General features: G+C 43.8%; 2 protein-coding genes across 2 annotated transcripts in view; one reads left to right on the forward strand and one right to left on the reverse strand.

Moving 5' to 3' along the window:
• Nucleotides 1-9,889, forward strand: part of Atxn7 (ataxin 7) — a 90,106-nt gene extending 80,217 nt beyond the window's left edge. The window contains 3 exon segments of the mRNA XM_032917276.1: nucleotides 1,765-2,728; nucleotides 4,117-4,183; nucleotides 5,877-9,889. Coding sequence (XP_032773167.1) covers nucleotides 1,765-2,728; nucleotides 4,117-4,183; nucleotides 5,877-5,986 — 1,141 coding nt within the window. The 3' untranslated portion in view covers nucleotides 5,987-9,889.
• A 5,050-nt stretch (nucleotides 9,890-14,939) lies between these two features.
• Psmd6 (proteasome 26S subunit, non-ATPase 6) lies at nucleotides 14,940-25,057 on the reverse strand. Its single transcript, XM_032917751.1, has 8 exons — nucleotides 24,831-25,057; nucleotides 24,088-24,293; nucleotides 20,660-20,805; nucleotides 20,258-20,477; nucleotides 20,027-20,135; nucleotides 16,996-17,164; nucleotides 15,314-15,391; nucleotides 14,940-15,199 (listed from the first exon to the last, which is right to left on the reverse strand). Exons 1-8 carry the CDS (start codon nucleotides 24,973-24,975, stop codon nucleotides 15,103-15,105), a joined length of 1,170 nt encoding a protein of 389 aa, XP_032773642.1. The 5' UTR covers nucleotides 24,976-25,057; the 3' UTR covers nucleotides 14,940-15,102.
• Nucleotides 25,058-25,530: the final 473 nt, after the last annotated feature.

The following is a 25,530-nucleotide window of genomic DNA, read 5'->3' on the forward strand; positions in this document are numbered from 1 at the left end:
GACTCAGCACAGCATGGCTTGCCACTCTGCTTTCTTCCTCCTGCCTCTTCCTTCATGCAGGGGAACAGTGCTCCTCCTTCCTGCTCTGGGAAGCAGGCCACAGCCAGGTTTGGTTCCTAGTGGCTTGTCATTCCACAAATGACCTTGAATTCATGCTCTCCCAGTATCCACCTTTTGGGTGCTGGGATTACAGGCATACGATGGCTAGTTTTTTGTGGTGCTGTGGATCAAACCCACAGCTTTATGTATGCTCTGCCAACTGACTTACACTCATCTCTAACTCCATGACCTCTGCTTTTAAAAAGTCAACGCAGCAGTGGGGAACATGTGTGTTTCAGTGGTGAGCAGATACAGCAGTGTTGAGGTAGATAGATATGTTATTTTCTTGAATACCTTTACTTAGTTTTTTAGAGCCTCTAAAAAGAAAAGGCAGTTATATCATTTCAGGAGGTTCAGGTGCTGCCTGTAGAGGAAGATTTCCTCAGAATTTCAGACAGCCCGGATTTTAGACCCCAGCATCACAAAGCCACCTAGTGGTCATAGTCAGTTACTGCACCCAGTAAGCAAGCTACTCTTGAGTTTCACGGGCCACCTAGTGGCCATAGTGTGGTACTGCATCCAGTGAGCAACTTAGCAGTGAGCCTGGGTACCTTGTTCAGAGACTGATTCTGTGGCGCTGGCTGAGACCTAGGAATTCACATTGTTAACAAACCTGTCAAGCAGTACTTGTGTGTCTCACAAACATACAGCCAGCCAGGCTTCTCAGTGTGGGATCCACGGCCCACATTGCAGTCTTTTAGAGAGATCTGAAAACCGACTGATGTCTGTGTCCTCTCCTGAAATTTCCTGTATTATAAGTGTGACTGTGGCTTAAGCTTCATAAATGCTTATGTGCGGCCAAGCGGCAAAGCGGAAGTGCAGTGTGCATTTAAAGTAGAACGAAGTTACATGCCAGCGTTTCAGGCCATTTCAGACCGACCCCCAGTGGAGTGGTGACCTATGCCACCTCATCCAGCTCAGGTAGGATGGTCTTGGCACAGCCTTCAGACCATTGTTTCATTTTCTTTGAACGTTAATTAACCCCGAGCGTTAATGCCACTATCAGGCTTACTAGATTTCCTTGTCTTTTATGCTGTCACAGTTTTTAAAACTCAGAGCTAAAATAAAAGGAGATCTCCTGTATTTGACTGTCCAAACAGATTTCTCATCCCCTACTGAGTACTTTGCTCAGACATTACAAGCAAAATACTTTGTGATAAGACCCTTTGGATTTACCTCCTGTGCAGCGTTCTGGCCAGTAGTCACAATCTGCCTGTTGCTCAAGTAACTCATTCTTGCTTGGATCTTTTCAGTGTTTGAATACTGGATTCCAGGCTTTACGGATAAAATGGTCCATAAGGTGCCGGTTACAACATCATCTCCAGGCCTACAAAATCTATCACCAGGGGCTTAGACAGGTACAAGCGAGGCATGGTGATCAGGGCAGACGTCGTCTGGAAAGGATGAGTTGAGAGTTACTGTCTTGTGGCCTGTGCCTAAAAAGGAGTGCTTGCTAGGGGTCAGCAGTGGCAGCCTGAGGCTGTTGTGGGTGTGAGTCATACGGACACAGTGTTTCCAGGGTCCCCATCAGGATTGAGTTTGTGGTTCAAATTGACCTTTGTGAAAATAGGTTGCTTAGTGCCCATCTGTAACCGTCCATGGCAGTTGTAGTCATGGTAAGCATTTGTGGCCATCATTACCACCCATGATGTCTCCTTTTTACAGGAAAATCCCACCGGTCCCCTGTTCCACATCACCTGTTTCTGCTCGAGTTCCTCACCGGACGAATTCTGTGCCGACATCACAAGGTGGGGTCAGCTCCTTGGCAGCAGCCACCGTCTCTGCACCTGCAGTTGTGTTGCCATCCTCCTGCGTCTCCCCGAATAGCAAGTCGGCACCAGCTCACGGAACCACTCTAAATGCACAGCCTGCTGTTTCTGGGGCAATGGATCCTGTATGCAGTATGCAATCCAGACATGTGTCTGCTTCATCCTCATCCCCCTCCACACCCTCTGGCCTCTCGTCAGTCCCCTCTTCTCCTCTGTCCAGAAAACCTCAGAAATTGAAACCTAGCAAGTCTGTACGGCCCAAGGAGCCTTCTGCTGTCAGCACTAACTGTCACAGTGCCAGCAGCAGTACCAGTGGTGGCTTAGGGAAAAAACGCAAAAACAGCTCCCCACTATCAGTTCATTCTACTTCCTCTTCGGCCTCCTCCTCCTCCTCTTCCCATTCCGTGGACTCTTTCAGGAAAAACTGTGTGGCTCACTCTGGGACTCCATACCTGTCAACAGCACCATCTTCCCACAGTATCAGCCTCAACTGTGTGACAAATAAAACACACTCTGTGAGCCTCCGGCACGAGCCAGTGGGACGGGGTCCGGCCGGTGTGAACCCTGCAGAGTCCATCAAGAGGATGAGTGTAATGGTGAACAGTGGCGACTCCACTCTCTCTCTTGGCCCATTCGTCCATCAGTCCAGTGAACTGCCTGTCAGCCCTCACTCACACACTCCTCTAGACAAACTCATAGGCAAGAAAAGAAAGTGCTCCCCGGGCTCTAGCACCATGGGCAGCAGTGGCAGCAAACCTACAAAGGTCGCCAGATCGCCAGCCATGAACAGCGTCCACATGAAGCACACAGGCACCATCCCAGGGCCACAAGGACTGATGAACAATTCCCTCCTCCATCAGGTAGGACATGGACTCTGACTTCTGGAAGTGTCTTGGGGACTTTGGCCAGTTGTGAAAACTGTGGTTTGGTTGGTCGGTTTGCCTGTAGTGGGTGCCTAACTTTCATGGTAATGTTTAACAAAAGAGGATCCATGCCCATGTGAAGGGCATCTCCACAGAATGTCTGAGCCTTTTGGCAGTGCTCCTCACTGGAGAAAGCAGAATTGCACTTAGCATCCAAGCTTGAGGAAGCACCAAGCTGAGAGGTCAGCATGAGAGGTCAGTCAGCCTGAGAGGTCAGTCAGCATGAGAGGTTAGTCAGCATGAGAGATCAGTCAGCCTGAGAGGTCAGTCAGCATGAGAGGTTAGTCAGCATGAGAGATCAGTCAGCCTGAGAGGTTAGCAGGAGAGGTTAGAATGAGAGGTCAGTCAGCATGAGAGGTTAGCAGGAGAGGTTAGAATGAGAGGTCAGTCAGCATGAGAGGTCAGTCAGCCTGAGAGGTCAGTCAGCATGAGAGGTCAGTCAGCATGAGAGGTCAGTCAGCATGAGAGGTTAGCAGGAGAGGTTAGAATGAGAGGTCAGTCAGCATGAGAGGTTAGTCAGCATGAGAGGTCAGTCAGCCTGAGAGGTCAGTCAGCATGAGAGGTTAGTCAGCATGAGAGGTCAGTCAGCATGAGAGGTCAGTCAGCATGAGAGGTCAGTCAGTCAGCATGAGAGGTCAGTCAGCATGAGAGGTCAGTCAGCATGAGAGGTCAGTCAGCATGAGAGGTCAGTCAGCATGAGAGGTCAGTCAGCATGAGAGGTCAGTCAGCATGAGAGGTCAGTCAGCATGAGAGGTTAGTCAGCATGAGAGGTCAGTTAGCATGAGAGGTCAGTAGAATAGAGGTTAGCATGAGAGGTCAGTTAGAATAGAGGTTAGTCAGCATGAGAGGGGCTCCCTCTGCAGAGGCAGAGAATTGGTATCTGATGGTGTTAGAGATGGGAGCAGAGAACATTTTCAATTTGCATAGCTATTCTAATGTTCCCTTGAAGAAAGCCAGACTGAAATCAAACTGATCTAGTAAGCAATGACTTAAAACCTTGAAAAAAACAAAAAAGCTTAGAGTGTTTTTTACCCTGAGCAATTGAGATTTTCTGGTAAATCACACCCTATTTTCAAGGGCATCAGGAAACAAGATTTAGTGTTGGCACAGCTGAAGTTGGAAACCTGTTTCACGTGCATACTTAAGATGAACTGTATTGTGTCTCCCATTAGTAGGTTCAGAGGAGTGGTGACTTGCTTGTGCTGTGTCTTACCTGTTCCTGGCCTTCTGTTGGCTTCTTCTGACTGTCTCTTGTGTAGTTCTGTGTTCCAGCTTCTTTTGCCCTACTTCCAGCTCATCTCTCATCTTGTTACTTCATTCATCAGGATATCTTCTCTCCTTGCTTACGAACAGGAATTGCAGCAGCAGCACCCCAGAGCCCTGACTTAAAAAGTGAGGCTCTCTTTTATGTTACTCCCCTTTCCTCATCCTCAGAACTTACCTGCTTAGGGCTTTTTCAGAAACTGAAGGCACTTCCTATTGTAATTGACTTTTCCTAATATTTGTATGAATCGATAATGTCAGAATTATTGGGGGAAATAACTAATTACATTCAGAATGGCTGTGTGCCCTTGGCCTTTTGAGTAAGAGTACTGCAGATGCGAACTTTGCTTTTATTTGTTTTGTAGTTACTCATACAGTTATGGTTTGTGTAGCAGAAGTACAAACACAGCAAGAAACAATACACTCATCCCTCCAAACTCCCTCTGAGAGTAGTGTCCTGTTAGCCTGCGACCCCTGCAGGAGAGGTGGTGTCTACACACACTGCAGCTTGTTGTACATTTAGACGATTACACTTGTGTACACCTCACTCTCACCTACAGGGAACTGATGGGAGAGATGGAGGTGGAGGTGGTCATTCTAGGCAGCAGGGACTAACAGTGCTTATGGAGGGTCTGGGAGGGAGTATTGTCCCACTGGTATGTAGCAGCTCTTCCTTGTCTTGTCACCAGTTTAAAGAGAAATTGCAGAGCTGGACTCACATTTGAATTTTCTCCTTTACCTACCTTTTAAAAGGCAGCTGCTGCCTACATAGCTGATGGACAGTTTGGGTCATGATCTGCCAATGTTCCCTCTGCTTTTTCTGATGGGCTTGGGGACCTGTCTTCTAGGAAGACTAGACAGTCTTTAAGTTTAGATTCTTAAAAATCAATCTAACTCAAGGTTACATTACAGAAAGACTTCCTCTGTTGAGGAGTTTTTGTTTTTAGTTATACTTCACAAATCCTAGGAACCCTGAGACTTGCAAACAGGACATATGTTAACCTTACAAACTATTTTTCAGCTTTCTGTCAGTGGAAACAATCTTACAGCTGCATATAAATCTCAGAACTCATGACTTAAAAGCAATTTAAAGAATGCTATTCCCAAAACTGAGTATGGTGACACATATCTTAAATCCCAGCATTCTGGAGATGGAAGCAGGCAGTTCTCTGAGTTCAACACCAGCGTGGCCTACATAGCAAGTTTCAGGACAGCCACGGTTACACAGAAAGACCTTGTCAAAAAACAAAATAAATGCTGTTTCTAGAGAATTTGAAATCACAGCTCTGCTGTTTCTGTGGAGAACACTTTTAATGCATTGCTGCTTGGGTTGGCTAATCTTTGAGTAGAGAAGTGAAGTATGCAGCCCAAGACATAGCAATGTGTAGCCACTCCCTGACCTGCAAGTTTGTTCTTGGCTTCTAGATGTTAATTTACCCCATGGGAAGGCCAGAGTTTCCTCCCTGTGCTTTGCGCAGGGCCTTGGGTGTAGAGCACCACACCTGTGTGTTAGCACATCTAGTTTTGTTCTGAATTAACAGCCTAGAATACTTTCAAGGACACAAGTTTTAAAACAAAACAAACAAAAACACTCAACTTAGAAGGAAAACTTGAGAGCTGGAATCCCAGATAGTGGTCTCTTGTTGCCCATGTTTTTGCAGTGCGTCCTTACAAAGCTTCAGGCTGGTCCTGTGATGGACCTCCCTGACAGGCAGGTCAGTGGAACTTAGGTATAGGATGTCTTTGTGTAGAATTGGGAGCACGGCATCTAGCCACTTACTACTTACTTACTCTGTATTTCCTCATCCCTCTGTTTTGAAAGCCAAAGGCACGACCCTGACAGCTGACAGTACCACGGGAAGGAATAATCCAGACATTTTTGAAGACAAGTTACACCTCTGCTCAGCACTCTGGACTCCACGATGCCTTTGAGTCTCTTTTTCTAAACTCCTGTGGACCTTCAGGGTAACCTCTGGCTGTTTGACAAGGATTTTCCGAAGTTGTGTCTGTAGCAGTGAGTACACATAAAGGACACTGGATCAAGTTCAGCCACCAGATTGCTTTCTCAGTGTTAAAAGTGGTCTGGACTACTTGCTACCCATCTGTGAGAAGTTTTTGTTTGTGTTTTGTTTTTGTTTTTTTTTTTTACTTGGAGCATATCATGGAGCCACTCTTGAAGTAGATTGGCTGGGCAAAGAATGTTTTGGCAAGAGTGTTTCTGTAGACTCTCCCTCTTTCTCTGCCAGAGTGTTTTTGAACACATTCTCATCTGTAAGTCAGTCTCCAGAGGTAGGCACCTTAACTGGAGACTGGAGGCCTTCCAAAGAAAGAGGAGCGAGTTGCATCCTGAGTAACCTCCTAGAGGATATCTGGCTTTAGAGTTTTTTTATAGCAGTGTTCAGGAATAGAAATCTAACGTTGGTCAATGCATTATGACGTAGTAGCCCAGCCCTTTTCAAGTAATTTGGGATAAGAAGCTTATCAAGTTCTTCAGACTTAAGAACTGGCTTGAAGCTGCTGATGCCTGGATATTAAGTTAAAGTATCTCAGAAACTTAGTTTTCATGGTACAAAAGCATGTGTGATAAAAAGAGAGAAAGAAAGAGGAAGAATGAAGAAAAGAAAAATGGAGAGAGAGACAAGGAAAACTAGTTTGGTGATGAGAAGCCAATTGGGACACTGGATTCAGGGAGGTAAACAATTTTCAAGTGAGGCATAATCTGTAGGGTTTCCAAAGAGACTGACCTCTCTTGTCACTGCTCATTTTGAACCGTGTGTCAGGTTGGGGTTATTGTCTCACTCGGCATTGCTTTTTAAGATCTGCCCTTTTAAAAGTTACTATAATGTCCTTAATTTCCCAGGCATCACTCCCACCTCTACTTTGACTGTTGTTTGGAGAACTAAGTGTAAGTTTCTGCTTCCAGTCCTGCTGTCATTGCATCTGCGTCACCGCTTCCTGTCAGCCTTTAGAGGTGTTTATTTGAATGCAGGTGGGCTTAGGTGGAGACCCCCAAGAAAGGGTGGTTGGAGAGCCTTGTGTGCATGCCATGGAGAGAAGCAGCTTCGTGAGGGTACATACTGTGTGCTCACGCACACCCGTCTTTCTGTGACAGTAATAGCCATCTTCCTTCAGTGAGTTTTAAAGCCCTCTTCACGATTTCTCAGCACCCCACTCCCAAAGAATGCTCAATGTGTTAAAACATTGCTTGAAAAGACGTCTACCGGAGAATTTGGGGATGAACTCTAGGGCCACTGTAACAGCTCCTGCTCAGAGGACTGAGTCCTCGGGCTTAGGAAGAGTACAGCAGCGTGGCCAACAGGACAACCCCCAAGGCTCCTAGTCCTGTCCTGGCCAGTGTCTGGGCAGAGCCCAGTCATTGCGTTCTTTCCCTACAGTTCTTAGATTACAAGCTTGAGATTCAGGGAATTTCAGTCAACAACAGGTAGAATGAATAGTAAATACTTGGTTACCAGCCTAATAATGTGAATTGCTACATTTACTCTTATTATGTAAGAACACAAAGACTTTATGCAGATACTTTAACTATAAATTAATGGAAATGTTGAATTTTTTTAAGGAAGGGAAAACAGAATCTTATTCACTTATTATGCAATCAGTTGGTGAATGTTTTAAAGCTCATGCTCGAGGAGCTCTAGGTGCAGATGGGCCAGTGTGGTGAAGTTAGGAGGTCCATCTGATTGTCTGTCCTAGTGCTGGGGAAGGAGCAGGGGAACCCTGGCTTACACAGTCATCACTTGCTGACAAGTGCAATGGGGTGTGGGGTAGATTTATTTTCAGAACCAGGGACTTGATGGTTATAAATTAAGATGCTTTTAGTGCTTGAGTTTCTAGACAGATGCTGTTCCGAAAGATGTGAATAGGGGCCACGGTAGGAAGTTTATTCAGAGTAAAGTAGATAATACTTAGGTTAATGAGCGCTATAGCTTGATCCTTAGACTTCATTATATCTCCAGGAAACACACAGAGCCTCGGGATTAGGAAAAGCCATTTTGGATTCTGCCTGCCACAAACACATGTTCTAAACAGTGCTACTAAAGCTTAGACTGTTCAAATACTTTATTTTCTCTGACAACGACTTTTTATGATGGTGAACAATTAAGACCATTTAAAATAAGGGAGTACAATATTTTTGAATTAGGTTAACTTGCAGAACCAGATTTGCAGTGCTTGGCTTGATTCTAGGTAGACTTTGGTATCAATTTAAAACCAGGATACTTTTTTATATTCTTTCCAATAGAATTCATGACAGCTTCTGCAGTTTTCTTAAACTACAAAGAAATAAAAGTGCTGCAATGATGAACAAAGAATTATAAAAACCTACTTTTGTATCTTTATTTTGGAATTTCTTGTTCTATTATAAATATGGAAGTATCCCTATTTCAGAAGACATATTTTGTTAAAAATGAATTGTACATATTTAAATATGTATTTTTGCACAGGTCTTTTTTTCTGATATCCTGTTTTTGGTACAATTGAGATCATCTAGTATTTATTTATTAATTAATAAAAATAAATACCTTTTTATAATTTGAAGTGGTTCACTGCCAAGCCAGTAGTTTAGAACCTGCCTCCTGTACAGTTAACGGGATGCCTCTGCTGTGTGGGAGTTGTGTCCATTTTAGTGTCTCCGGGGTGGATGCAAGCAGATAAAGTGGGCACGGCATCTCTCAGTTGCCTGATTTCCAAATAGACTACATGGAGCGAAGTGACACACTGCTTTTCTTTGTTTAGTTGTGTGTTTGTGTGTGTGTGTGTGTGTGTGTGTGTGTGTGTGTGTGTGAGAGAGAGAGAGAGAGATAGAGAGAGAGAGAGAGCACGCTCTGAGCACACCTGTGTTATTAGTATGTGATGTGGTTTAAAACTAATGAGGAAACAAAACAAAACAAAACTGAAAGTGCCTGAACCTGGTTTAAGCTCAGACAGATATCTTTAAAGACTTGAATGCTGAGTTGAACTTCTGGAGTTTGCTTTTTCCACCTAATATTATTTCTTAAAGTTTTAGGGGAGAAGTTAAAAGCCAGCAAGGCTGGTAATTTTTATAAGGTATTTTAAATTAAGACCTTTTTGGTTCACAGCAATTTCACTGCAATGGACTGCCCAGTGCCACCAAGGGTTATAAACTGTTGTCACTCATGTAATACAGAGTTTAAGATAGGATATTTAAAATATTTTGTATTAAAAAATACAAGAAGTACCTCGGAGAACATTGAAAAATGTTTAATTTGAAAAAAAATATGTACCTTATAAAGGCAGCTGTCTTCCTGTAAGAGTTCTGTTGCCAAGGGATTTCTTAATGTCTCCATTCTGTCCTGGGTTGGGGAAAAGTTAGGCTTTGAAAAATGATTGTTAAAAGTTTCACTGTTTAAAAGAGAGTAATCATTTTTACATCTTAATGTAAGACATTTTACCTTTTCAGATCACTTAAATGAGCACTACATACTGTCAGTGTGAATGCAGGGCCTTGAAAGAATTTTTTTTTTTTGAGCTTGGTTATTAAAGCAATCTCCTGTGTTAAAATGTGTGAATAGTTTGATACATGTGTACCCATAATCAAGAGCATCTCAGCTGGACTTTGTGTTGGCTGCTGTATAGAAATGAACAAATGTCAAGGGATAGAAAATTACTTTGGATATTTAAAAGAGAAGAAATATATAGTCTATTTGTTTTGTAACAAGTTTCTGTAAATAAAATAATTTATACTATTTATAAGAAAAGTTGTGTTTTGCTTTATGAGAAATTAGTTTGTTGAACAAACATGTTACTAAACGGGCAATAAAACTAGGACTTTTCAATAAATAAGGTTGGCTGCACGAATGTTTCTGCCTTGTCTAGTGCCTTTCCCATCAGCTTTCCCCTTCCCCACCACAGTCTGATGTCTGAGACCTTAGTGTTCCGTTCCTGGAGAAAGCTGTGTCTTGGGTCCTGTGTAAACAAGACAGAGTTGTACCCTGGCCTGACCCTGGATGTGAAGGAATGCACAGACGCCATGCTCTAACCCTAACCCTAAGCCTGCTCGTTCGTGAATGTGATGCACAGAAGCTTTCATCACCTTTTTTCCCTGCTAGACAGGTTGGAAATCTGAAGCTCTTGCAGTCTTTGTTTTTTTTTTTAATTCTCCCCACTTTCTATACTTACAGATACATTTCACTATACATACAGATGCATTTCAGTTAGAGTCAGGGTACATTAATTATATCTATAAAAGTCATTCTAAATTTTTGCTGTTGCTTAAAGGAAGCAACTCCTTTGTATAGGAACTAGCCAAACTGGACTGTTAAGTATATGGTAAACTGTATACTCAGTGCCTCATGAACATTCCGTTTCCTTCTCTGATGGATTAGCAAGACCATCCAGTGACAAAAAAATCTCCTTGTGCCATTAAACTTACTGCCTTTCTCTGGACGGTCAGAAGCCGTATGGGATCTCACTGGCAGAGATTGAAGAAAGTGCGAACAGGATAGAGGTATGATGAAATGTGGGAGGTTATTTATGAAAGTCGCCGCATAGACGGCATGGATGGAGCCGTCAGATTGTTGCTGTCATGAGCCTTTATCCTCAGGAACATAGGGAACAAGTTCATACAGACTTGGAGATAACCATTAAAGCCCAGAGCCCTTCTGGGCCTGTGCACCTGGACACACAGCCGGCAAGTCAGACATGCTAGATTCTTCCCTGTTTCCAACATTGTCGTGCTTACTTCAAACATGTTTTTACAGTTCTAATCAGAAGGCTGTCCATGGGACAGCAAGGTGACCCAATGGGAATAGGCACTTGTTGCCAAACCGGAAGACCTGAGTTTATGCCTGTGATATACACTGTACATTAGTAGACTCCTCCAAGCAGTCGACTAACCAACATGTGTACATGTACCATGGCATGGATGCATGTTCTCTTACACACAGAGAATGTAAGTCTGTAAAAGGCAGTATCTGAAACTACCTTTTCCTGATCTCTTCTAAGAAGCTCTTGATGCTCTCATTGCTGCAAGCAGTCCTCTAAGTTAGATGTTGGTCTTGTAAAGCTGGTTATGGGCCCTCGTTACCCTCATTTAATACAGCCAAAGCTCCTAGGCCAAAGTGGCGGTTTAGTCTCACGATTCCCCAGGAGGAGCCTCAAACACTGTTAACACCTTTTGAAAATATCCACCCCCTCAGTAACTGCTGCAGATGGAATTGACAGGCGTTTGGGCCAGAAGTGAGTTGCAGGGCTGCGGCCATGATCCAGGTAAGCACTGCTGAGTTTCTAAGCCTGCCCAGGGCAAGAGGAGAGTAATTCTGGAAATCTTTCAGACACCTTGAGGTCTAGTTTTGTTGACGAGATCTCTGGCTTTGAGTGAAAGTGCCCCCTGCTCAGAAGGCCATGCACAGAAGAATGATGTTGGCCGTTAGAAACTCAGGCGAATACTATGGTGGCTGCTGCCTGGATGGAACTAAGAGAATAGAAACAGAGTTGTCTTAAGTCATGGAGACGGATGAATGTGCCTGGCAAGAACAGGTGGCATTATTATTCATGGCTTGTTTTGCTTTTAAAATCATACTTTAGCTTGCCATATACTTAACAGTCAGCAATACTCTAAAGGAACTAACTGATTTCAACTTCGTGCCAATTTACCTTTTATTTGTTTTCCCTCCTTCGTTTTTGAAGGGCCTTTAAGTTAGAAAAAAACAAGCTGTATCAGTTAAAGATGAGGGTTAAGAATTACTTGGCTAGATTTTTCTAACACAGGCTGGTGGCTTCCACATCTTCCCATGAAGGGAAAATGAGTCCTCATTTGCCAAAATGGGCCAGGTTTAGAATCTGGGCATGAAGAATACATATGACTTAGTTGGACACTGAATCAGTTAATCTACCACATTTGCTAGAGTAATTATCCATGATAGCTTAAAAATTGGATGGTGGCCTTACATTTTTTTTTTTCCCTTAAAATACATCTAAAGGGGTCCATGCAACTCATGGGTGATCAGCACGTTAACTTTGACATTGGGACGCCTCCTTTGCTTTCCCAGCCTTAGTTTTCTGTGGGACATAATGCATCAGTATTAAGATGTATAGACCAAAAGGCAGACTATCAAAGCTGGGAATGACTAGTCTGTATAGTCTTACCTTAATAGCAAATGTATATTTGTTGCAACTCATAAACTCTTATCCATTCAAACTCTTGGCCAGTTTCATGACATTGGTCTAGATGACCCAGTTCAGCCATGCAGTAATCTGAGTGGCTTCTGTTGACATTCTTCAACAGAAGCATGTTTCAAAGTGTATCCAGACTTAAAGGTTTATAGTGTAAAATGAACCTCAATATTTTATAAAAATTATAAAATAGAACCAAAGATGAATTTCTCTAGGAGTCACGTGGCCAGCACACAGGGAGCTGGACCTAGGACTGACTGGCCTTGTCTGGTTAATATGTGCAGTGGGGCTGTTTCATGTCTGGTAGTCCTCTTTCAAAGGAGATGTCGGGGGCTCGAGATAGGGTTCACTGAAGTTTGGTTCCCAGAACTCACAACCTCCGGTAACTCTAATCCCAGGGGAATCTAGTACTTACTACTGGCTGCCTGGCATAGACCACACACATGCACACCCCTACCTTAAACAAATGAAAGATGTTGGATTTTGGTTTTATTTTCAGCTCTAAGCTGACACTTGAAGAGTTTACTCAGAATTTCTAACTAATCTTAAACTATATAACAAGGCCTCCAATTTTCTATTGATATATGTAGATGGTGAACACAAAATAATCATGTCAACCGTTATTTTGGAGAACTGCTCTTATATTGTTCTAGGCAGTGGATAATTTTAAAAGTAGTTCTACTTTGAAATGCCTGGATTTCCTTCTCAATGAGCATTTACCAGTTTCATGAAAAGAAGAAAAGCAATATTTGATATCCTTTTTAAAAAGCTAAAATGGAGCACATTTTAAGCAAGAGTGTGGGTAGGGCATTCTCGAACCTTAAAAGCCATAGTTCTGATCCAAGCAGGCCAAGATAGTTTCAAGTGTGAGTTGAAAAAAAAAAAAAAACTGATTTTTGAGTCAGTACAGAGAATTCTAACTTTAAAAGAACATGAAGTTTTTTTTTTCCCTTTTATTGAATATAGTTCTTTACCACATCTTTTTAAATGTACTTACTTTCCTTACTATTATACGTTCATTGGTGTTTTGCCTGCTTGTGTGCCTGTTAAGGGTGTCAGAAGCCCTGGAACTAGAGTTACAGACAGGTATGAGCTGCCATAGGGGTGCTGGGAATTAAACCGCAGCCCTCGCCCACCACACCCTCCGAAGTATGTTCTTGATTAGGGTTTCCCTCCCTCAGCTATTCAGTTCCTCCTCATCTCCTCCTAGCCACTCACCCTGTTTCTCTCATTAGAAGACAAACAGGTTTCTAAGGGTAAAAATAAAACATAAGAGAAAAAAACTAACACCTAAGAATTGGACAAAATAACAGAAGGGAGATGGCCCAAGAGAAGGCACAAGAATCAGACCCATTTGTTTGCACTCAGGGATCCCATAAAAACAGTAAACTGGAAACCATAATATACACGTGCAGGCCCTGGGCATGTTCCCAGTCTGATTTCATGAGCTGTGTTTATGTTGATGGAAGAGCTTGCTCTCATGTCCTCCATCCCCTCTGGCTTATATAAACTTGCTCTTACAAGGAGTTCCCTAAGCCTTGAGTCGGGAGGGATTTGATTTAGCACTGAGGAACTCAGTTCTTATAGAGACTGCACTCAATGACTCATAGTGCTTTCATTTCTAAATATACTTTAGACCTAGTCTAAATATATTTTACACTTGGCCAAAAGGCCAAGGAGCAATCAGGTAATTAAGAGACGTATTTTTTTGAAATCCCCAACTTGTTATTTTTAAATACTTTAGGAATATCCAACAAGCTGCCCCCTTCCTACCCACCATCCAAGAACTACAAGAAACTCCTTTCAAATGCAAGTCTGGCCATACATATTACCCTCACCGCATAGCAGTGACCACTCCTGAGGGCATGGTCTTGACTTTGAAGATAATACATTGTTTTGGCACAATTTTCCATCCCACTATGATTTGATGACTGGAGTTTTCGTGGAGAAATGCTGAATTACTACCAATTTTCAGTCAGGTGAGATGTGTTTTCTTTCCGATAAATATGTCCTTAAAACACCGGCAACTTCTCCCCCCTCCCTTTCTTTTTATGGTAAACCCATCATTGCCTCCATCAAGACTCTTTAGGATAAGAGTCAGCTTTAACTTAAGGGCTTACAGGATCAACTCATTTTCTCATAGCCTCTCCTGTCTCTAATCTTTTAGCAAATCGTGTTGCCTGTACTTTGTAAGCACTTAATACACAATGACATAACAAAGCACTAAGTACAACCCGGTCACTTTGCTCAGCAAGTCCCAGTGTCCCCCACGCTCCATTCCTGTAAGTCACTGTAACTTCACAACCTGTAGCCCCTCATATGCTTTTGTATCTTTATAGCACTGACTGCCCCCACACCCTCGGCTTAGAAGGTACAGTTTTGTTTACTCCATGATCACTGCTATTTCCAAAATAAATAATCATTTTGCTAATATTTCTACAGGATTTGAGACTCTGTCTTTAGTTAAGTCAGGTCATATTCTTGAATCTAGTTGATACAAGCTTCTGAGAGGAGCAGTGTATTCTGTTTTCTAAGACTACAAGAAAAACTTACCATTTTATCTTCTTTTCATATTAAATGCAAGTCACTATTGCACTGTGATTTAGAGCGCCAGTAATCCTGTACTTTAAAACCAAGAGATAATGGCTGTATCCGCTCCCTAACTTGCTAATAAGGCACAATCCCGGCGACTAAATCTGACTATAACCTTCAGATTGTGGACCACACAGATAGGTAAAAGACAAAGAACATTTTTTATTAATAACTGAACAGGCATTAGTAGAACCGGTAACAAGCAAATGGCATATTTATTTGATGCTGTAGAAGTGGGCACACAGTGACTAAAGTTACAAAGGCTTTCAAGTAACATCTGTAAGGGAATTCATCTTAAAATGGTTTTACATGTTAATTACTCTGGATAATTTCTGAACCCTGTTCAGCAGCAAGTCTCCTTTCTTGATGGTCTCTTGGTACTGCCAATTCTTGCTGTCAGGTCTATAAATAAAGTAAAGGGGAAAATGAATTATTTAGCAGCCACACGACTCCATGACAAGAGGTGACCTATTTTACCCCATTCTCAGCAATAACAAACGGTTGGTGATAAGGTACCTGTTGGTTTCTACTATTTCATTTACTTTATCGATTTTACAGTGTAGTCTTCCAGCAGCAATAAACCTGGACAATTCCCTGAATGAGAAAAGGAAAACCCACCATTAGTTTTAGAAAAATGGAACGAACTCTGTCTTACAGGTGAGATCTCATTTCCCTCAAGCCTCAGCTACCAGACACACAGCAGTGCCATGTTTAACTTGTTGCAATCTTGAGTAAACCTGGTCCGAAAAGTTACAAAAAATAGCACAAGTATAATAAAACGAAGTGCTCAGAGGAAAACGAGACAGTTAAAGGAATAAACTAGTAAACAAACCCTGCACTGGAAAAGTAGCCAATTTACTGTCCAGCACGGTCTGGCTTCTTCCCTCACTTCCTTATGCTGTCCCAGAACACAGTGAGAAAGAATGCGCGCTCTGAGGCCACTTCTCAGCCCTGAGGCCACGCTTGCTTCAGTGCACACCTGCAAGCACCTGGCGTGAGCCTTGCCACCCCCTATTCCTGGTGAGGGCTTAAAGAAACCAAAGGGAGAGCAACTGTAGCCTCAGGTTTCAGGATGCTATGGCAGATGACGGCTCTCATGTCAGCCAAGGATACAGAAAAACTGACACACACTCCTCTCTCTCTCTCTCTCCCTCTCTCTCCCTCTCTCACACACACACACACACACACACACACACACACACACACAATTCATTATACAATTTAAAATTTCTTTGAATGTTTTTATAATAAAATGTAATGAAAAAACTATATGCTACATGAGAGAATGATGAGATTTAAATGAAAACAACTTAATTTTAGCTGTCACTTTTCTATTCTGCATTGTGAACAAACCATCAACATTTATCACAGACATCTTCAACCACACTAAAATCGTCAGTGCTACTGTACAACCCAGCAGTTACCTAGGATCCCTTACTGTGTAAGACACAGGATGTGGCCCTGTTGCTCTCATGGTGGAGACCCTCCAATGGCATTCCATACCACAGAGACTCAACATCCAAGCTCTACACTCTGTACTATAAGGCCCCAAGTCCTGCTATTCCTCATCTGTGGCACAGCCAGGCTGGAATCCAGCTCCTGCCCGCATCTAAGTTTGTTCCCATCCTTAAGCTGTTTTGACTACTTTTCCTTCTCTGCAAATGGAGCTCTTCACGTGGCTGACAATATTCAGGCAGAGCAAGCTTCCCTCCTCGGGCGTGCTGTATCTAGGCAGACAGTCCCACTGTCTACACTCCTCTCCACACTCCTGTAGTGCTTACTTGAAGTGCAGAGACATCTACAAGAGCACCAAACAGGAACTGAGTTTGTTCAATCAGTGATTCCAGTGTTCTAGTCCCACATTTTGTCACCAACCTGACAAAAATTAACTCCACTGTTATCAGAGGAAATGCCATAAATATAAATTATAACTCCCAACATTATCAGATATCACTAAATATAAAATATAAAATCTGCAGCCCCAATAACTGGTGCAGTCACTGAAGCAGAGTACTTCCATGCCACGCTTTGCTCATCTCACTGGAAACTGTCCTGAGGAAGGCAGACAAGGACGGATGCTCCTGTTAAATAATACTTTAGAAATTTTCTTCCCTAAAATTGAGGGAAGCCATGTAAATTCAGAAAAGGTTGAAAACATACATTAAAAGGCAGTTCGGATGCATAAATCTGTTACTTACTGGTCGATGAATTCCACACCCACACCAAATGCTTCTGCCATATAGCCAAGGGTTAATGACCTATATGACTCCAGCAGCTGGCTGTATGCATGGATCCGCATTTCTCTCACATAGTATCGGTAATGAGGCGCAAAAAGCCAATCCTTTTTCATCTCCTGTTCCACGACCGCTACAATAAGTAAGATGACAAGTCACTACCCTCTCCCACCCAAGACATGAACCCCAGGAGCTCTGAACTCTACATACTGCTGTTCTGTCACCAGCAACAGACAGCAGCAAAGACAGGGTGACAATGGAACTGTCACCAGATCATGGCATAGCAACTGGGGAGCACTTTATATAATGAAGCAAAATTCTGTGACTTTCATTTACAATTATAATAAACAGGAAGGACAGTGATAAAGACAAAAGCAAAGTCACAAAGTAAACAGAGTGAGAAAGCCTAGTATAAGACAAGTAAAGTTTAAGTAGAGTTGTTAAGAGGCTTCTGTAGCAACAGGAATAAGTTGATAACAATTGAAGAGTAAAGTATATTAGGATATAAATGAGCTATCAGGAATATAAATTATCTCACTAAATACTCTATGCCTCTGCTCTGGATACTAAAGCATGATGCAAGATCAATAGTCCTATGAAGAAGACGGCAGAGGCAGCTTGGGAAGCCCTCCCTGGGGCAGTGGGCAGGAAAGAATTCTGAGAAACTGACTCAGCGGAGAGCATTAGACAGCCATGTTAATAGCACAGGATAAGTAAGTGCAGAAAGGAAGAGTGCAAATCTCCCAGGGCAGAGACAAGGAACAAGGGAAGTGGGCGTGGCGCTGTGTTTACGAGGGTGACGACAGGTGCAAACGTGCGGGACGCTGCTCCAGTGGATCTGCCCAGCAGACCGAGGAGGCATCAGGCACGGCTCTAGCACCCGATGAAGGGTTAGCACTGCAACTAGGAATCTCGGCTGCACACTTTACTCCAGATATGTTACCCAAAAGACAAGAGACAAGGCACAGGAAACCAAAAGCACTCAGTCACTGAGAGGTCTCATGGAAGGGAAGGCCCTCAGAAATCCTAAGTGTGTTGTAATAGAGCAGAGCAAACCAGACTGAAAAGTGAGGGGTGTCCAGTAACCGTGAGACAGGGGAAAGGGAGCACGCCACCACTAAGCTGATGGCTACACTCGCACCAACAACAAAGCGCATGTGACCAATAAAATCCCCTTTCTCTTCCCGAACTGCCAAGTTATAAAAATGTGGAGATGGGCTCTTTATCAAGTACTATGAACTGGTACAGTGTTCCTAGGGGCAGCATGGTCAAGATGTACTGATATTTATGCAAAGTTCAATGTCTTAGACTAAGAGTGCTGTCCGCATGTTCAAACCAGGATGACTTACAAAGCTGACCTGAAATGTCAGGAACTTTCTCTCAGAGGACGATAAACTCAGGGACACGGTACACTAAGCATCCTTGAACAACTGGAAGCTCTGAGGAGCTTCGCTTGACTGAAAACCATGTACTGAGTCCACGAGCCACTCACAGCCGGTAGACGGCACCGCCCACTGCTGGCATAGGACAGGAAAGCTGCCTCATGCTACAGTGTGACGAGAAAGAGCAGGCTGGAGGAAAGAGCAAGACATCTACCCATAATGTGTCCATGTCACCAGGTACTTCTGAATGCCTCTGAAGGACATCAGAGCCTGGGTGACTGCTGCCTGGAGAGAAGCACTAGCGACACCACCTTAGCTAAAGCTGTTTCCTGGTCTACAGGATCCTGTTAGAAAGTTGTCTAGTGCGTACCTAACTGTCTTTAGTTGTTAGAGCATTAAGTACCAGGACGGATTGTGTAAAGGTCTGGAAGACCGTGAGAGACAACGCTTTTCACTTGGGGTTCCACTCAGTTTCTAGAAACAGTCACACACCATCTGGAGGAGTCTACTCTCATTTCAGCTGAGGTGTTTTAAACACATTAGTCTATGAATACTTATAGATCAATCTCACAAAACCCAGCAAGCCTTATATGGCTCAGGAGTGCAAATCAAAGATAAGAACATTTCCATTTCAAACACTTGGGAAGTACAGATTTATTAAATCTAAAATTTTCACTCAGAACTATAAATAAAACTATATATATATTATGAATAAAAGGTTGAGGGTAAGAAGAGGTGAGTGGAAAGGGCTGAGTACCTCACACTCAGTGGCTACTGAAGCCACTCCCTCGATCTCACTGGGAGACAACACCGCCCTACAGGACAGCAGCATCACTTGCCCTCCTATTTCCTACAAAGACCTCTTTAAACAGTAAGTGTTTTAAGTCTGTAACAGAAATAAGCGAAGACATCAGTGCATGTTAGGTGCCTGAATACGATGTAGGGAAATAATCTGGGAAGGGTGCCTCCTATCACCTTAGTAATCTGGTCACAAGGAGCAAACCAAACAGCCAGGAGGGAACACAGTCCTCATAAAGGAGCAAATTGGTGTCCATCAGGCTCTGTAAACTCTCCATGAAGGAACACAAGCACTTTCTACAGATTATGTTTTCAATTCACACCAAAAAGAAAAACCTTTGAATGCAGGGATGGTTTATTCCCAACATCCTTCCCTACACACCTAATTCTAAACTATCTAAACCTTGTTCCTCAAGGTGGGGCAAACACCACATCAAAGGACCAGACAAGATAGATTTTTTAGGCTTTGCTAACCACATACCTCTTTGCCACACGTTCCTTTTCTCTTGTTTTAGGCTCTACTTTCAAAAACACAAAACTCAAGCCAGTGAGATAGCTCAGCAGGTAAAGGCATCCACTGCTAAGCCTGATGACCTCAGTCTAATCCCCAGGATTCACGTGATAGAAGAGAAGCTACCCTGAAGGCTGTCCTTATGATTTTCACATTTGGGGATTTATAAAATACACCAAGTTTGCTGACCTGACCAAGCACAACAGGAGAACCTAAGTGAAGACCTGCAGCTCTCAAGCCACTGCATCTCTTACACGTGAGAACCCACAGGACCAGAAGAGGAAGTCAGGAAATCAGTCCTTACCTAACGACTGGAAGAAAACGGAGTAACGGCATTCATAGAGAGAAAACAGATACTGCCGAACTGCCGGGAGACTGTGCAGCACTTCAAGAATCTCTGCCCCTTTGATGACCTGGGTATTAAAGCAGAACAGAACAAATCAATCAGATGACAAATGAACACTGCAATGATGTTTGTGTGTTTAAGTTAGGAAAGCATGAACAGACTTTAAAAGGATATTAAGGATACCTTTACCTTTTCTCTGAGATCTGGTCTTTCTAAGGCAATCATACTGACATAAACAGTGTACGTCACAAATGTCTTGTAATCCATGAGCTCATAGGACGTAAATGTAGAAACGGTGTCAAGAAAGAGCTCTGCTGCCTGTTTGAAGTCACGGATAGCCACACAATACAAGCCTTGGTACACTTTCAGCCTGTTTCGCCGGTCCCAGTCTCCGCCTTCCTCTATAAGGCTAGCAAATAACACAAGAAACAGGTGAAGCCAATTCTTAGCTATTTTAGAGTATTTAATTCAGTAAGCATGTCAACTATTTGACCAAATGCCACAGTTTTTTAACAAAATGGGGAAAGTGGGCCTACCAACTTACTATTAACAGCCCATAACCTCCAGGGTCACACCCACTGCTAACTGTACCTTTTGGCCTTTTCTGTGTTTCGAGTGATGAGGTCATTATCCATATAAAAGAGTCCAATCCTTAGGAGATAGAATACAATATCTAGTCGGTGACCCAGGGCCACAGTCTTATCATATGTCTTGCGAAAGGCTGTCAGAGCTCCCTCCTGTCAAATTCAAGTACACAATTTAGCAAAGCCATCAGCTTCCTGGATTTTCCTGAGAGTGGTTGGCGACATAGGAAGTAGAGCTGAAGTAAGATGGCAGTGAAGCGATCACTGCTGTGCTTGGGGTAAAGACCAAGGGCGTTTCTTTAGCTGAGGAAGGTGTAACCAATGCCCAGGGTATACTTCATTCTGAGAACTATATGAAAAGCACATAACAGACAATGTGTTTCTGAGAACAATATATGAAAAGCACATAACAGACAATGTGTTTCTGCCTGTAACAATCAACACTACACCCAAGTGAGTCCACTCTAAATTCTGAATCATTTTAAGAGGCTCGTGCCACTGGTTAGACCGCTGATTAGACGCATATGAGATCTCATCTCAACTGAGATAGAGTGATTCCGCTGCTTTGCAAGAACACGGATAAAAACACGTTTATACTTGGTGCTTTTTCAGACTACGACTGGTTAGTGTGCTTCACAATTACTAGTCACACTTCATAAAGGAAACGTGTAAAAGGAATTGTCAGAACAGCAGCAGGTGTGCCTGGTAGCCAGACCCGGGAACGCAATGCTGTTCCTTTGGGGAGAAATGGATGACTGCAAGTTTGCAGAGGGAATTAAAATGGTAAGTGAATTTATGCCATCATGTATCAAAAATAAAGGGAATCATGAGATTGAATTAAAAGATAACAAGACTGTCTTAAAGGGATCTCCACAAACATCTGCAATGAACTAAGCATCAAAAAATTGATAAATATAAGTAACAATAAAACCACTGCAACCATTAAACATTTAGAAACAGTCAATAAGAGATAAAAACTGAATTTTCTCTGGGGAGAATGCTGTGAGCCAACACAGAAGGAATACAGCATCAACAGTAAGCACAGTCACCCAGTGCTGACTAAGCTACACTGAGTAAACCCAAGACCTGAGCCAAAACCTTCAAGCCACTCAGGCACATATATACTGACTACTCTTCAAAGCAAACCACACTCATACTACTGTTCAGGGGTTTCCCCCTCCATTTCTAAGTTTCTAAAATGACCACTACTAAATTTAAAATAAAAAAGTTGTAAACTAAAATCCAACAGTATCCTAAAGAAACACTAGTATATATGGGCAGTGATGGCGCATGCCTTTAGATCCCAGAGCTTGGGAGGCAGAGGTGGGCAGATCTGTGTGTGTTTGAGGCCAGCCTGGTCTACAGAGATAGTTCCAAGACAGCTAGGGCTACACAAAGAAACCCTGTCTCAAAACAAACAGAAAAGGAAAAAACAAAAACAAACAAAACAAAAGAACAAAAGACCAAAGAACAAACCACTATGGTATATACACAAGGAAACATAGGAACATGTTTTTCATCACAGCGACATGTTTAAGAAAAGCCAACTGTTATAGCTGTTAAAGCAAATCCAGCTGAAGCAATCTGTGCACCAGGACCAGCTGAACAGACAAGCTACTCAGACAGCGCATGGGGCAGCAGGGAGCCGGAACGTTAACAACGCTCTCCCAGATGCAATGACAGAGGCACGGAAGAGGAGGATTCCTGGACCACACAGTGATCTCATGCACACAAACACACGTTCACTGCTCGTTTCCCACAGGACATACATACACCAGCGCATAACTGGACAATGAAAGAGCTATGTGAGTTGATTATTTCTCAGGGTATAGAACACAGGAAAGCCAAACATCTGCAGCCCCCGAATGATAAGTATCACTAGTGTAAATTCTTTTTAGATTGATTTTGGAAATATGCCTAAACATGTTTTGCATGATGATGCACTGGAGGGGCCAGCAGAGGTTAGAAGAGGGTAAATCCCCAGAACTGAAATTAAGGGAGCTGTAAACTGGTATTTGGAGGCTGTGAATCAAACCTGGGTCCTCTTTGTGAGCAACCAACACGTTCAAACCCTGAGCCTCCTACCGTAAACCTTTTAAGATGTACAGTAAATGCTTCCCCCAAATAAATGAACTAGAGAATGACCCCAATGTTGAAACAGAGGATTCCTGTGCCAGTTTTGTTCTGGAGAAATAATTACATGTATGCTGTGTCTGGGGGCATGTACATGAATGCATGCTCTTGGATGCTAGAGGCACCAATCTGGGAGCAATGAAAGAGAACTTCTTGATGCAGGTGGTGGAACTTATGTTCCCTCCAAGATGACCTGCAGTATGTAAAACCACAGAGCCTCAATGTTTTAATGCCAAACATCTGAAGCCCACACCTTGCTACTGTTAAGAGCAGGGAATTGGATGTTGCAGCATTAGCCTGTATCTACTGTCTTTGTACTGACTCTTCAATACAGGTGAATCTGATTATCCTTCTACTTACCCACTGAGATATTACTCATTTGCACTGAGGTACAACATGAGTCTGTACCTGCAGAAAAAAGGGAGCAACTCTCATCTCCACTGACCCTGTCACCTATCCAGAGAGGACAGAGCATCTCCACTCCACTGAGAGGACAGAGCACCTCCACTGACCCTGTCACCTATCCAGAGAGGACAGAGCACCTCCACTGACCCTGTCACCTATCCAGAGAGGACAGAGCACCTCCACTGACCCTGTCACCTGTCCAGAGGGGAGCATCTCCACATGACTCTGTCACCCATCCAGAGAGGACAGAGAGGCACCACTGACCCTCACCTATCCAGGAGGACAGAGTTCTCCACTGACCCTGTCACCCATCCAGAGAGGACAGAGCACCTCCACTGACCCTGTCACCTATCCAGAGAGGACAGAGCATCTCCACTGACCCTGTCACCTATCCAGAGAGGACAGAGCACCTCCACTGACCCTGTCACCTATCCAGAGAGGACAGAGCATCTCCACTGACCCTGTCACCTATCCAGAGAGGACAGAGCATCTCCACTGACCCTGTCACCTATCCAGAGAGGACAGAGCACCTCCACTGACCCTGTCACCTATCCAGAGAGGACAGAGCATCCCACTGACCCTGTCACCCATCCAGAGATACAGAGCATCTCCACTGACCCTGTCACCTATCCAGAGGGACAGAGCATCTCCACTGACCCTGTCACCTCCAGAGAGGACAGAGCATCTCCACTGACCCTGTCACCTATCCAGAGTGGACAGAGCACCTCCACTGACCCTGTCACCTATCCAGAGAGGACAGAGCATTTCCACTGACATTGTCACCTATCCAGAGAGGACAGAGCATCTCCACTGACACTGTCACCTATCCAGAGAGGACAGAGCACCTCCACTGACCCTGTCACCTATCCAGAGAGGACAGAGCATCTCTCCACTGACCTTGTCACCTATCTGACAGAGATACTCTGCTTTTGCCATCATTGCATCTCGAATTTCACTTTCTCCCAGATTCTTCTCTGCATCCTCCAACTCCTCATCCAGACGTTTCAACTCTTCCTCGTTTGCTTTCTTCATTTTACTGAGGAGATCCATGTCCATCTGCCAGTCGAGGGATTTACACAAGGCTTCATAATAAGGAGCCATATCTAAAAGCCATAAATCACGCACCATGAGGTCACTTGTGAGGGTCAGCTTGCTTTTTTCCCCACCCCATCAAAAGTCAGCTAGCAGGCGCCTACCAACTGTGGGCCTGGAGAGCACAGCTAAGGTTTTGGAGCTGGGAGACCTGCTTGAGAACCAATCTTAGCAGGGCTGAACACTACTAAGGCCACAGGAGGGGAATCCTTAGTTTGCTCTGGTAGGCTCCTGTTCCAAAGGAATCCTCACGTCAGGGAAAGGACACTTACTAGACGTGTACTGCTAGGGACAGAACCCTAACTGCCCCTTGGCAGAGAGCGAAACACTGACAGACATACTGTCAAGACCCTTTGCTGGGAGTCTAAGCGCGACAAGCATCCGAGGCTTCCCGGAACAGCTCGCGGCGAGGAAGAACCCACTAAGACAAGTCCCTCTCGGCTCCAGGAGGGCTCCCTAGGGCTCTCCAAAAAGCCCCAACGGGACGCCCAGCCAGGCACCCGGTCCGCCCCAGCCTAGGCCGCTGACTCGGCGCTCGCGGGCCTCACTGTTTTCCCGGACGGCGGCCATCAGCTCCTCGCGCACCGCCGTGTCCCCGCGGTGCTCCGGCAGGCTAAGCAGAAAGCGCAGCTGCGCGATGCGCAGATCCGGGTTCTTGGGCAGACCCTCTTCCTCTAGGTTTTCTAGCGGCATGGTCACGGCACAAGAGCAAGCTGAGAGAACTGAGAGTAGTCCTGGGCCACCAGCGGAAGCAGGAGGAGTCGTCGCAAGCACCCACAGCCGCCAGCCTGACTTCCGGTCGCGTCTCTGTCTCCGCCGCCTGCAGCGTCCCCTGCTGGACACCGGCGGGAACACCTGGCGCTGTCTGAGCTTTGTTACATTTGCAATTTAGAGGATCTGGAAATGCACAACAGTTTGAAAATACAATACGGGTGACAAAAATCAATAATAATAATAATAATAATAATAATAATAATAATAATAATAATAATAATAATAATAATAATAGTTTTCCAGGGCCATCTTTGTTTTAATACTCTTGAACTAGGGTGGAATTCTTTTGGTACAGATTGTAGGCAAGCAAACTGGGACATAAAGAGGTTTGAAAAAGTGACCAGCCAAGGTTACATAACAGCTACATGGCAAGGCCTGTGTAAAACCTATTTTATTTACCTTTAAAGTCCACAGTCTTGCCTGGTCTAAGAAAAGTTACCCCATGTTTCCTAGTATTAATTCAATGATTTACAT

This window comes from Rattus rattus, chromosome 12, assembly GCF_011064425.1.
Source record: "Rattus rattus isolate New Zealand chromosome 12, Rrattus_CSIRO_v1, whole genome shotgun sequence".
Lineage (NCBI taxonomy): Eukaryota > Metazoa > Chordata > Mammalia > Rodentia > Muridae > Rattus > Rattus rattus.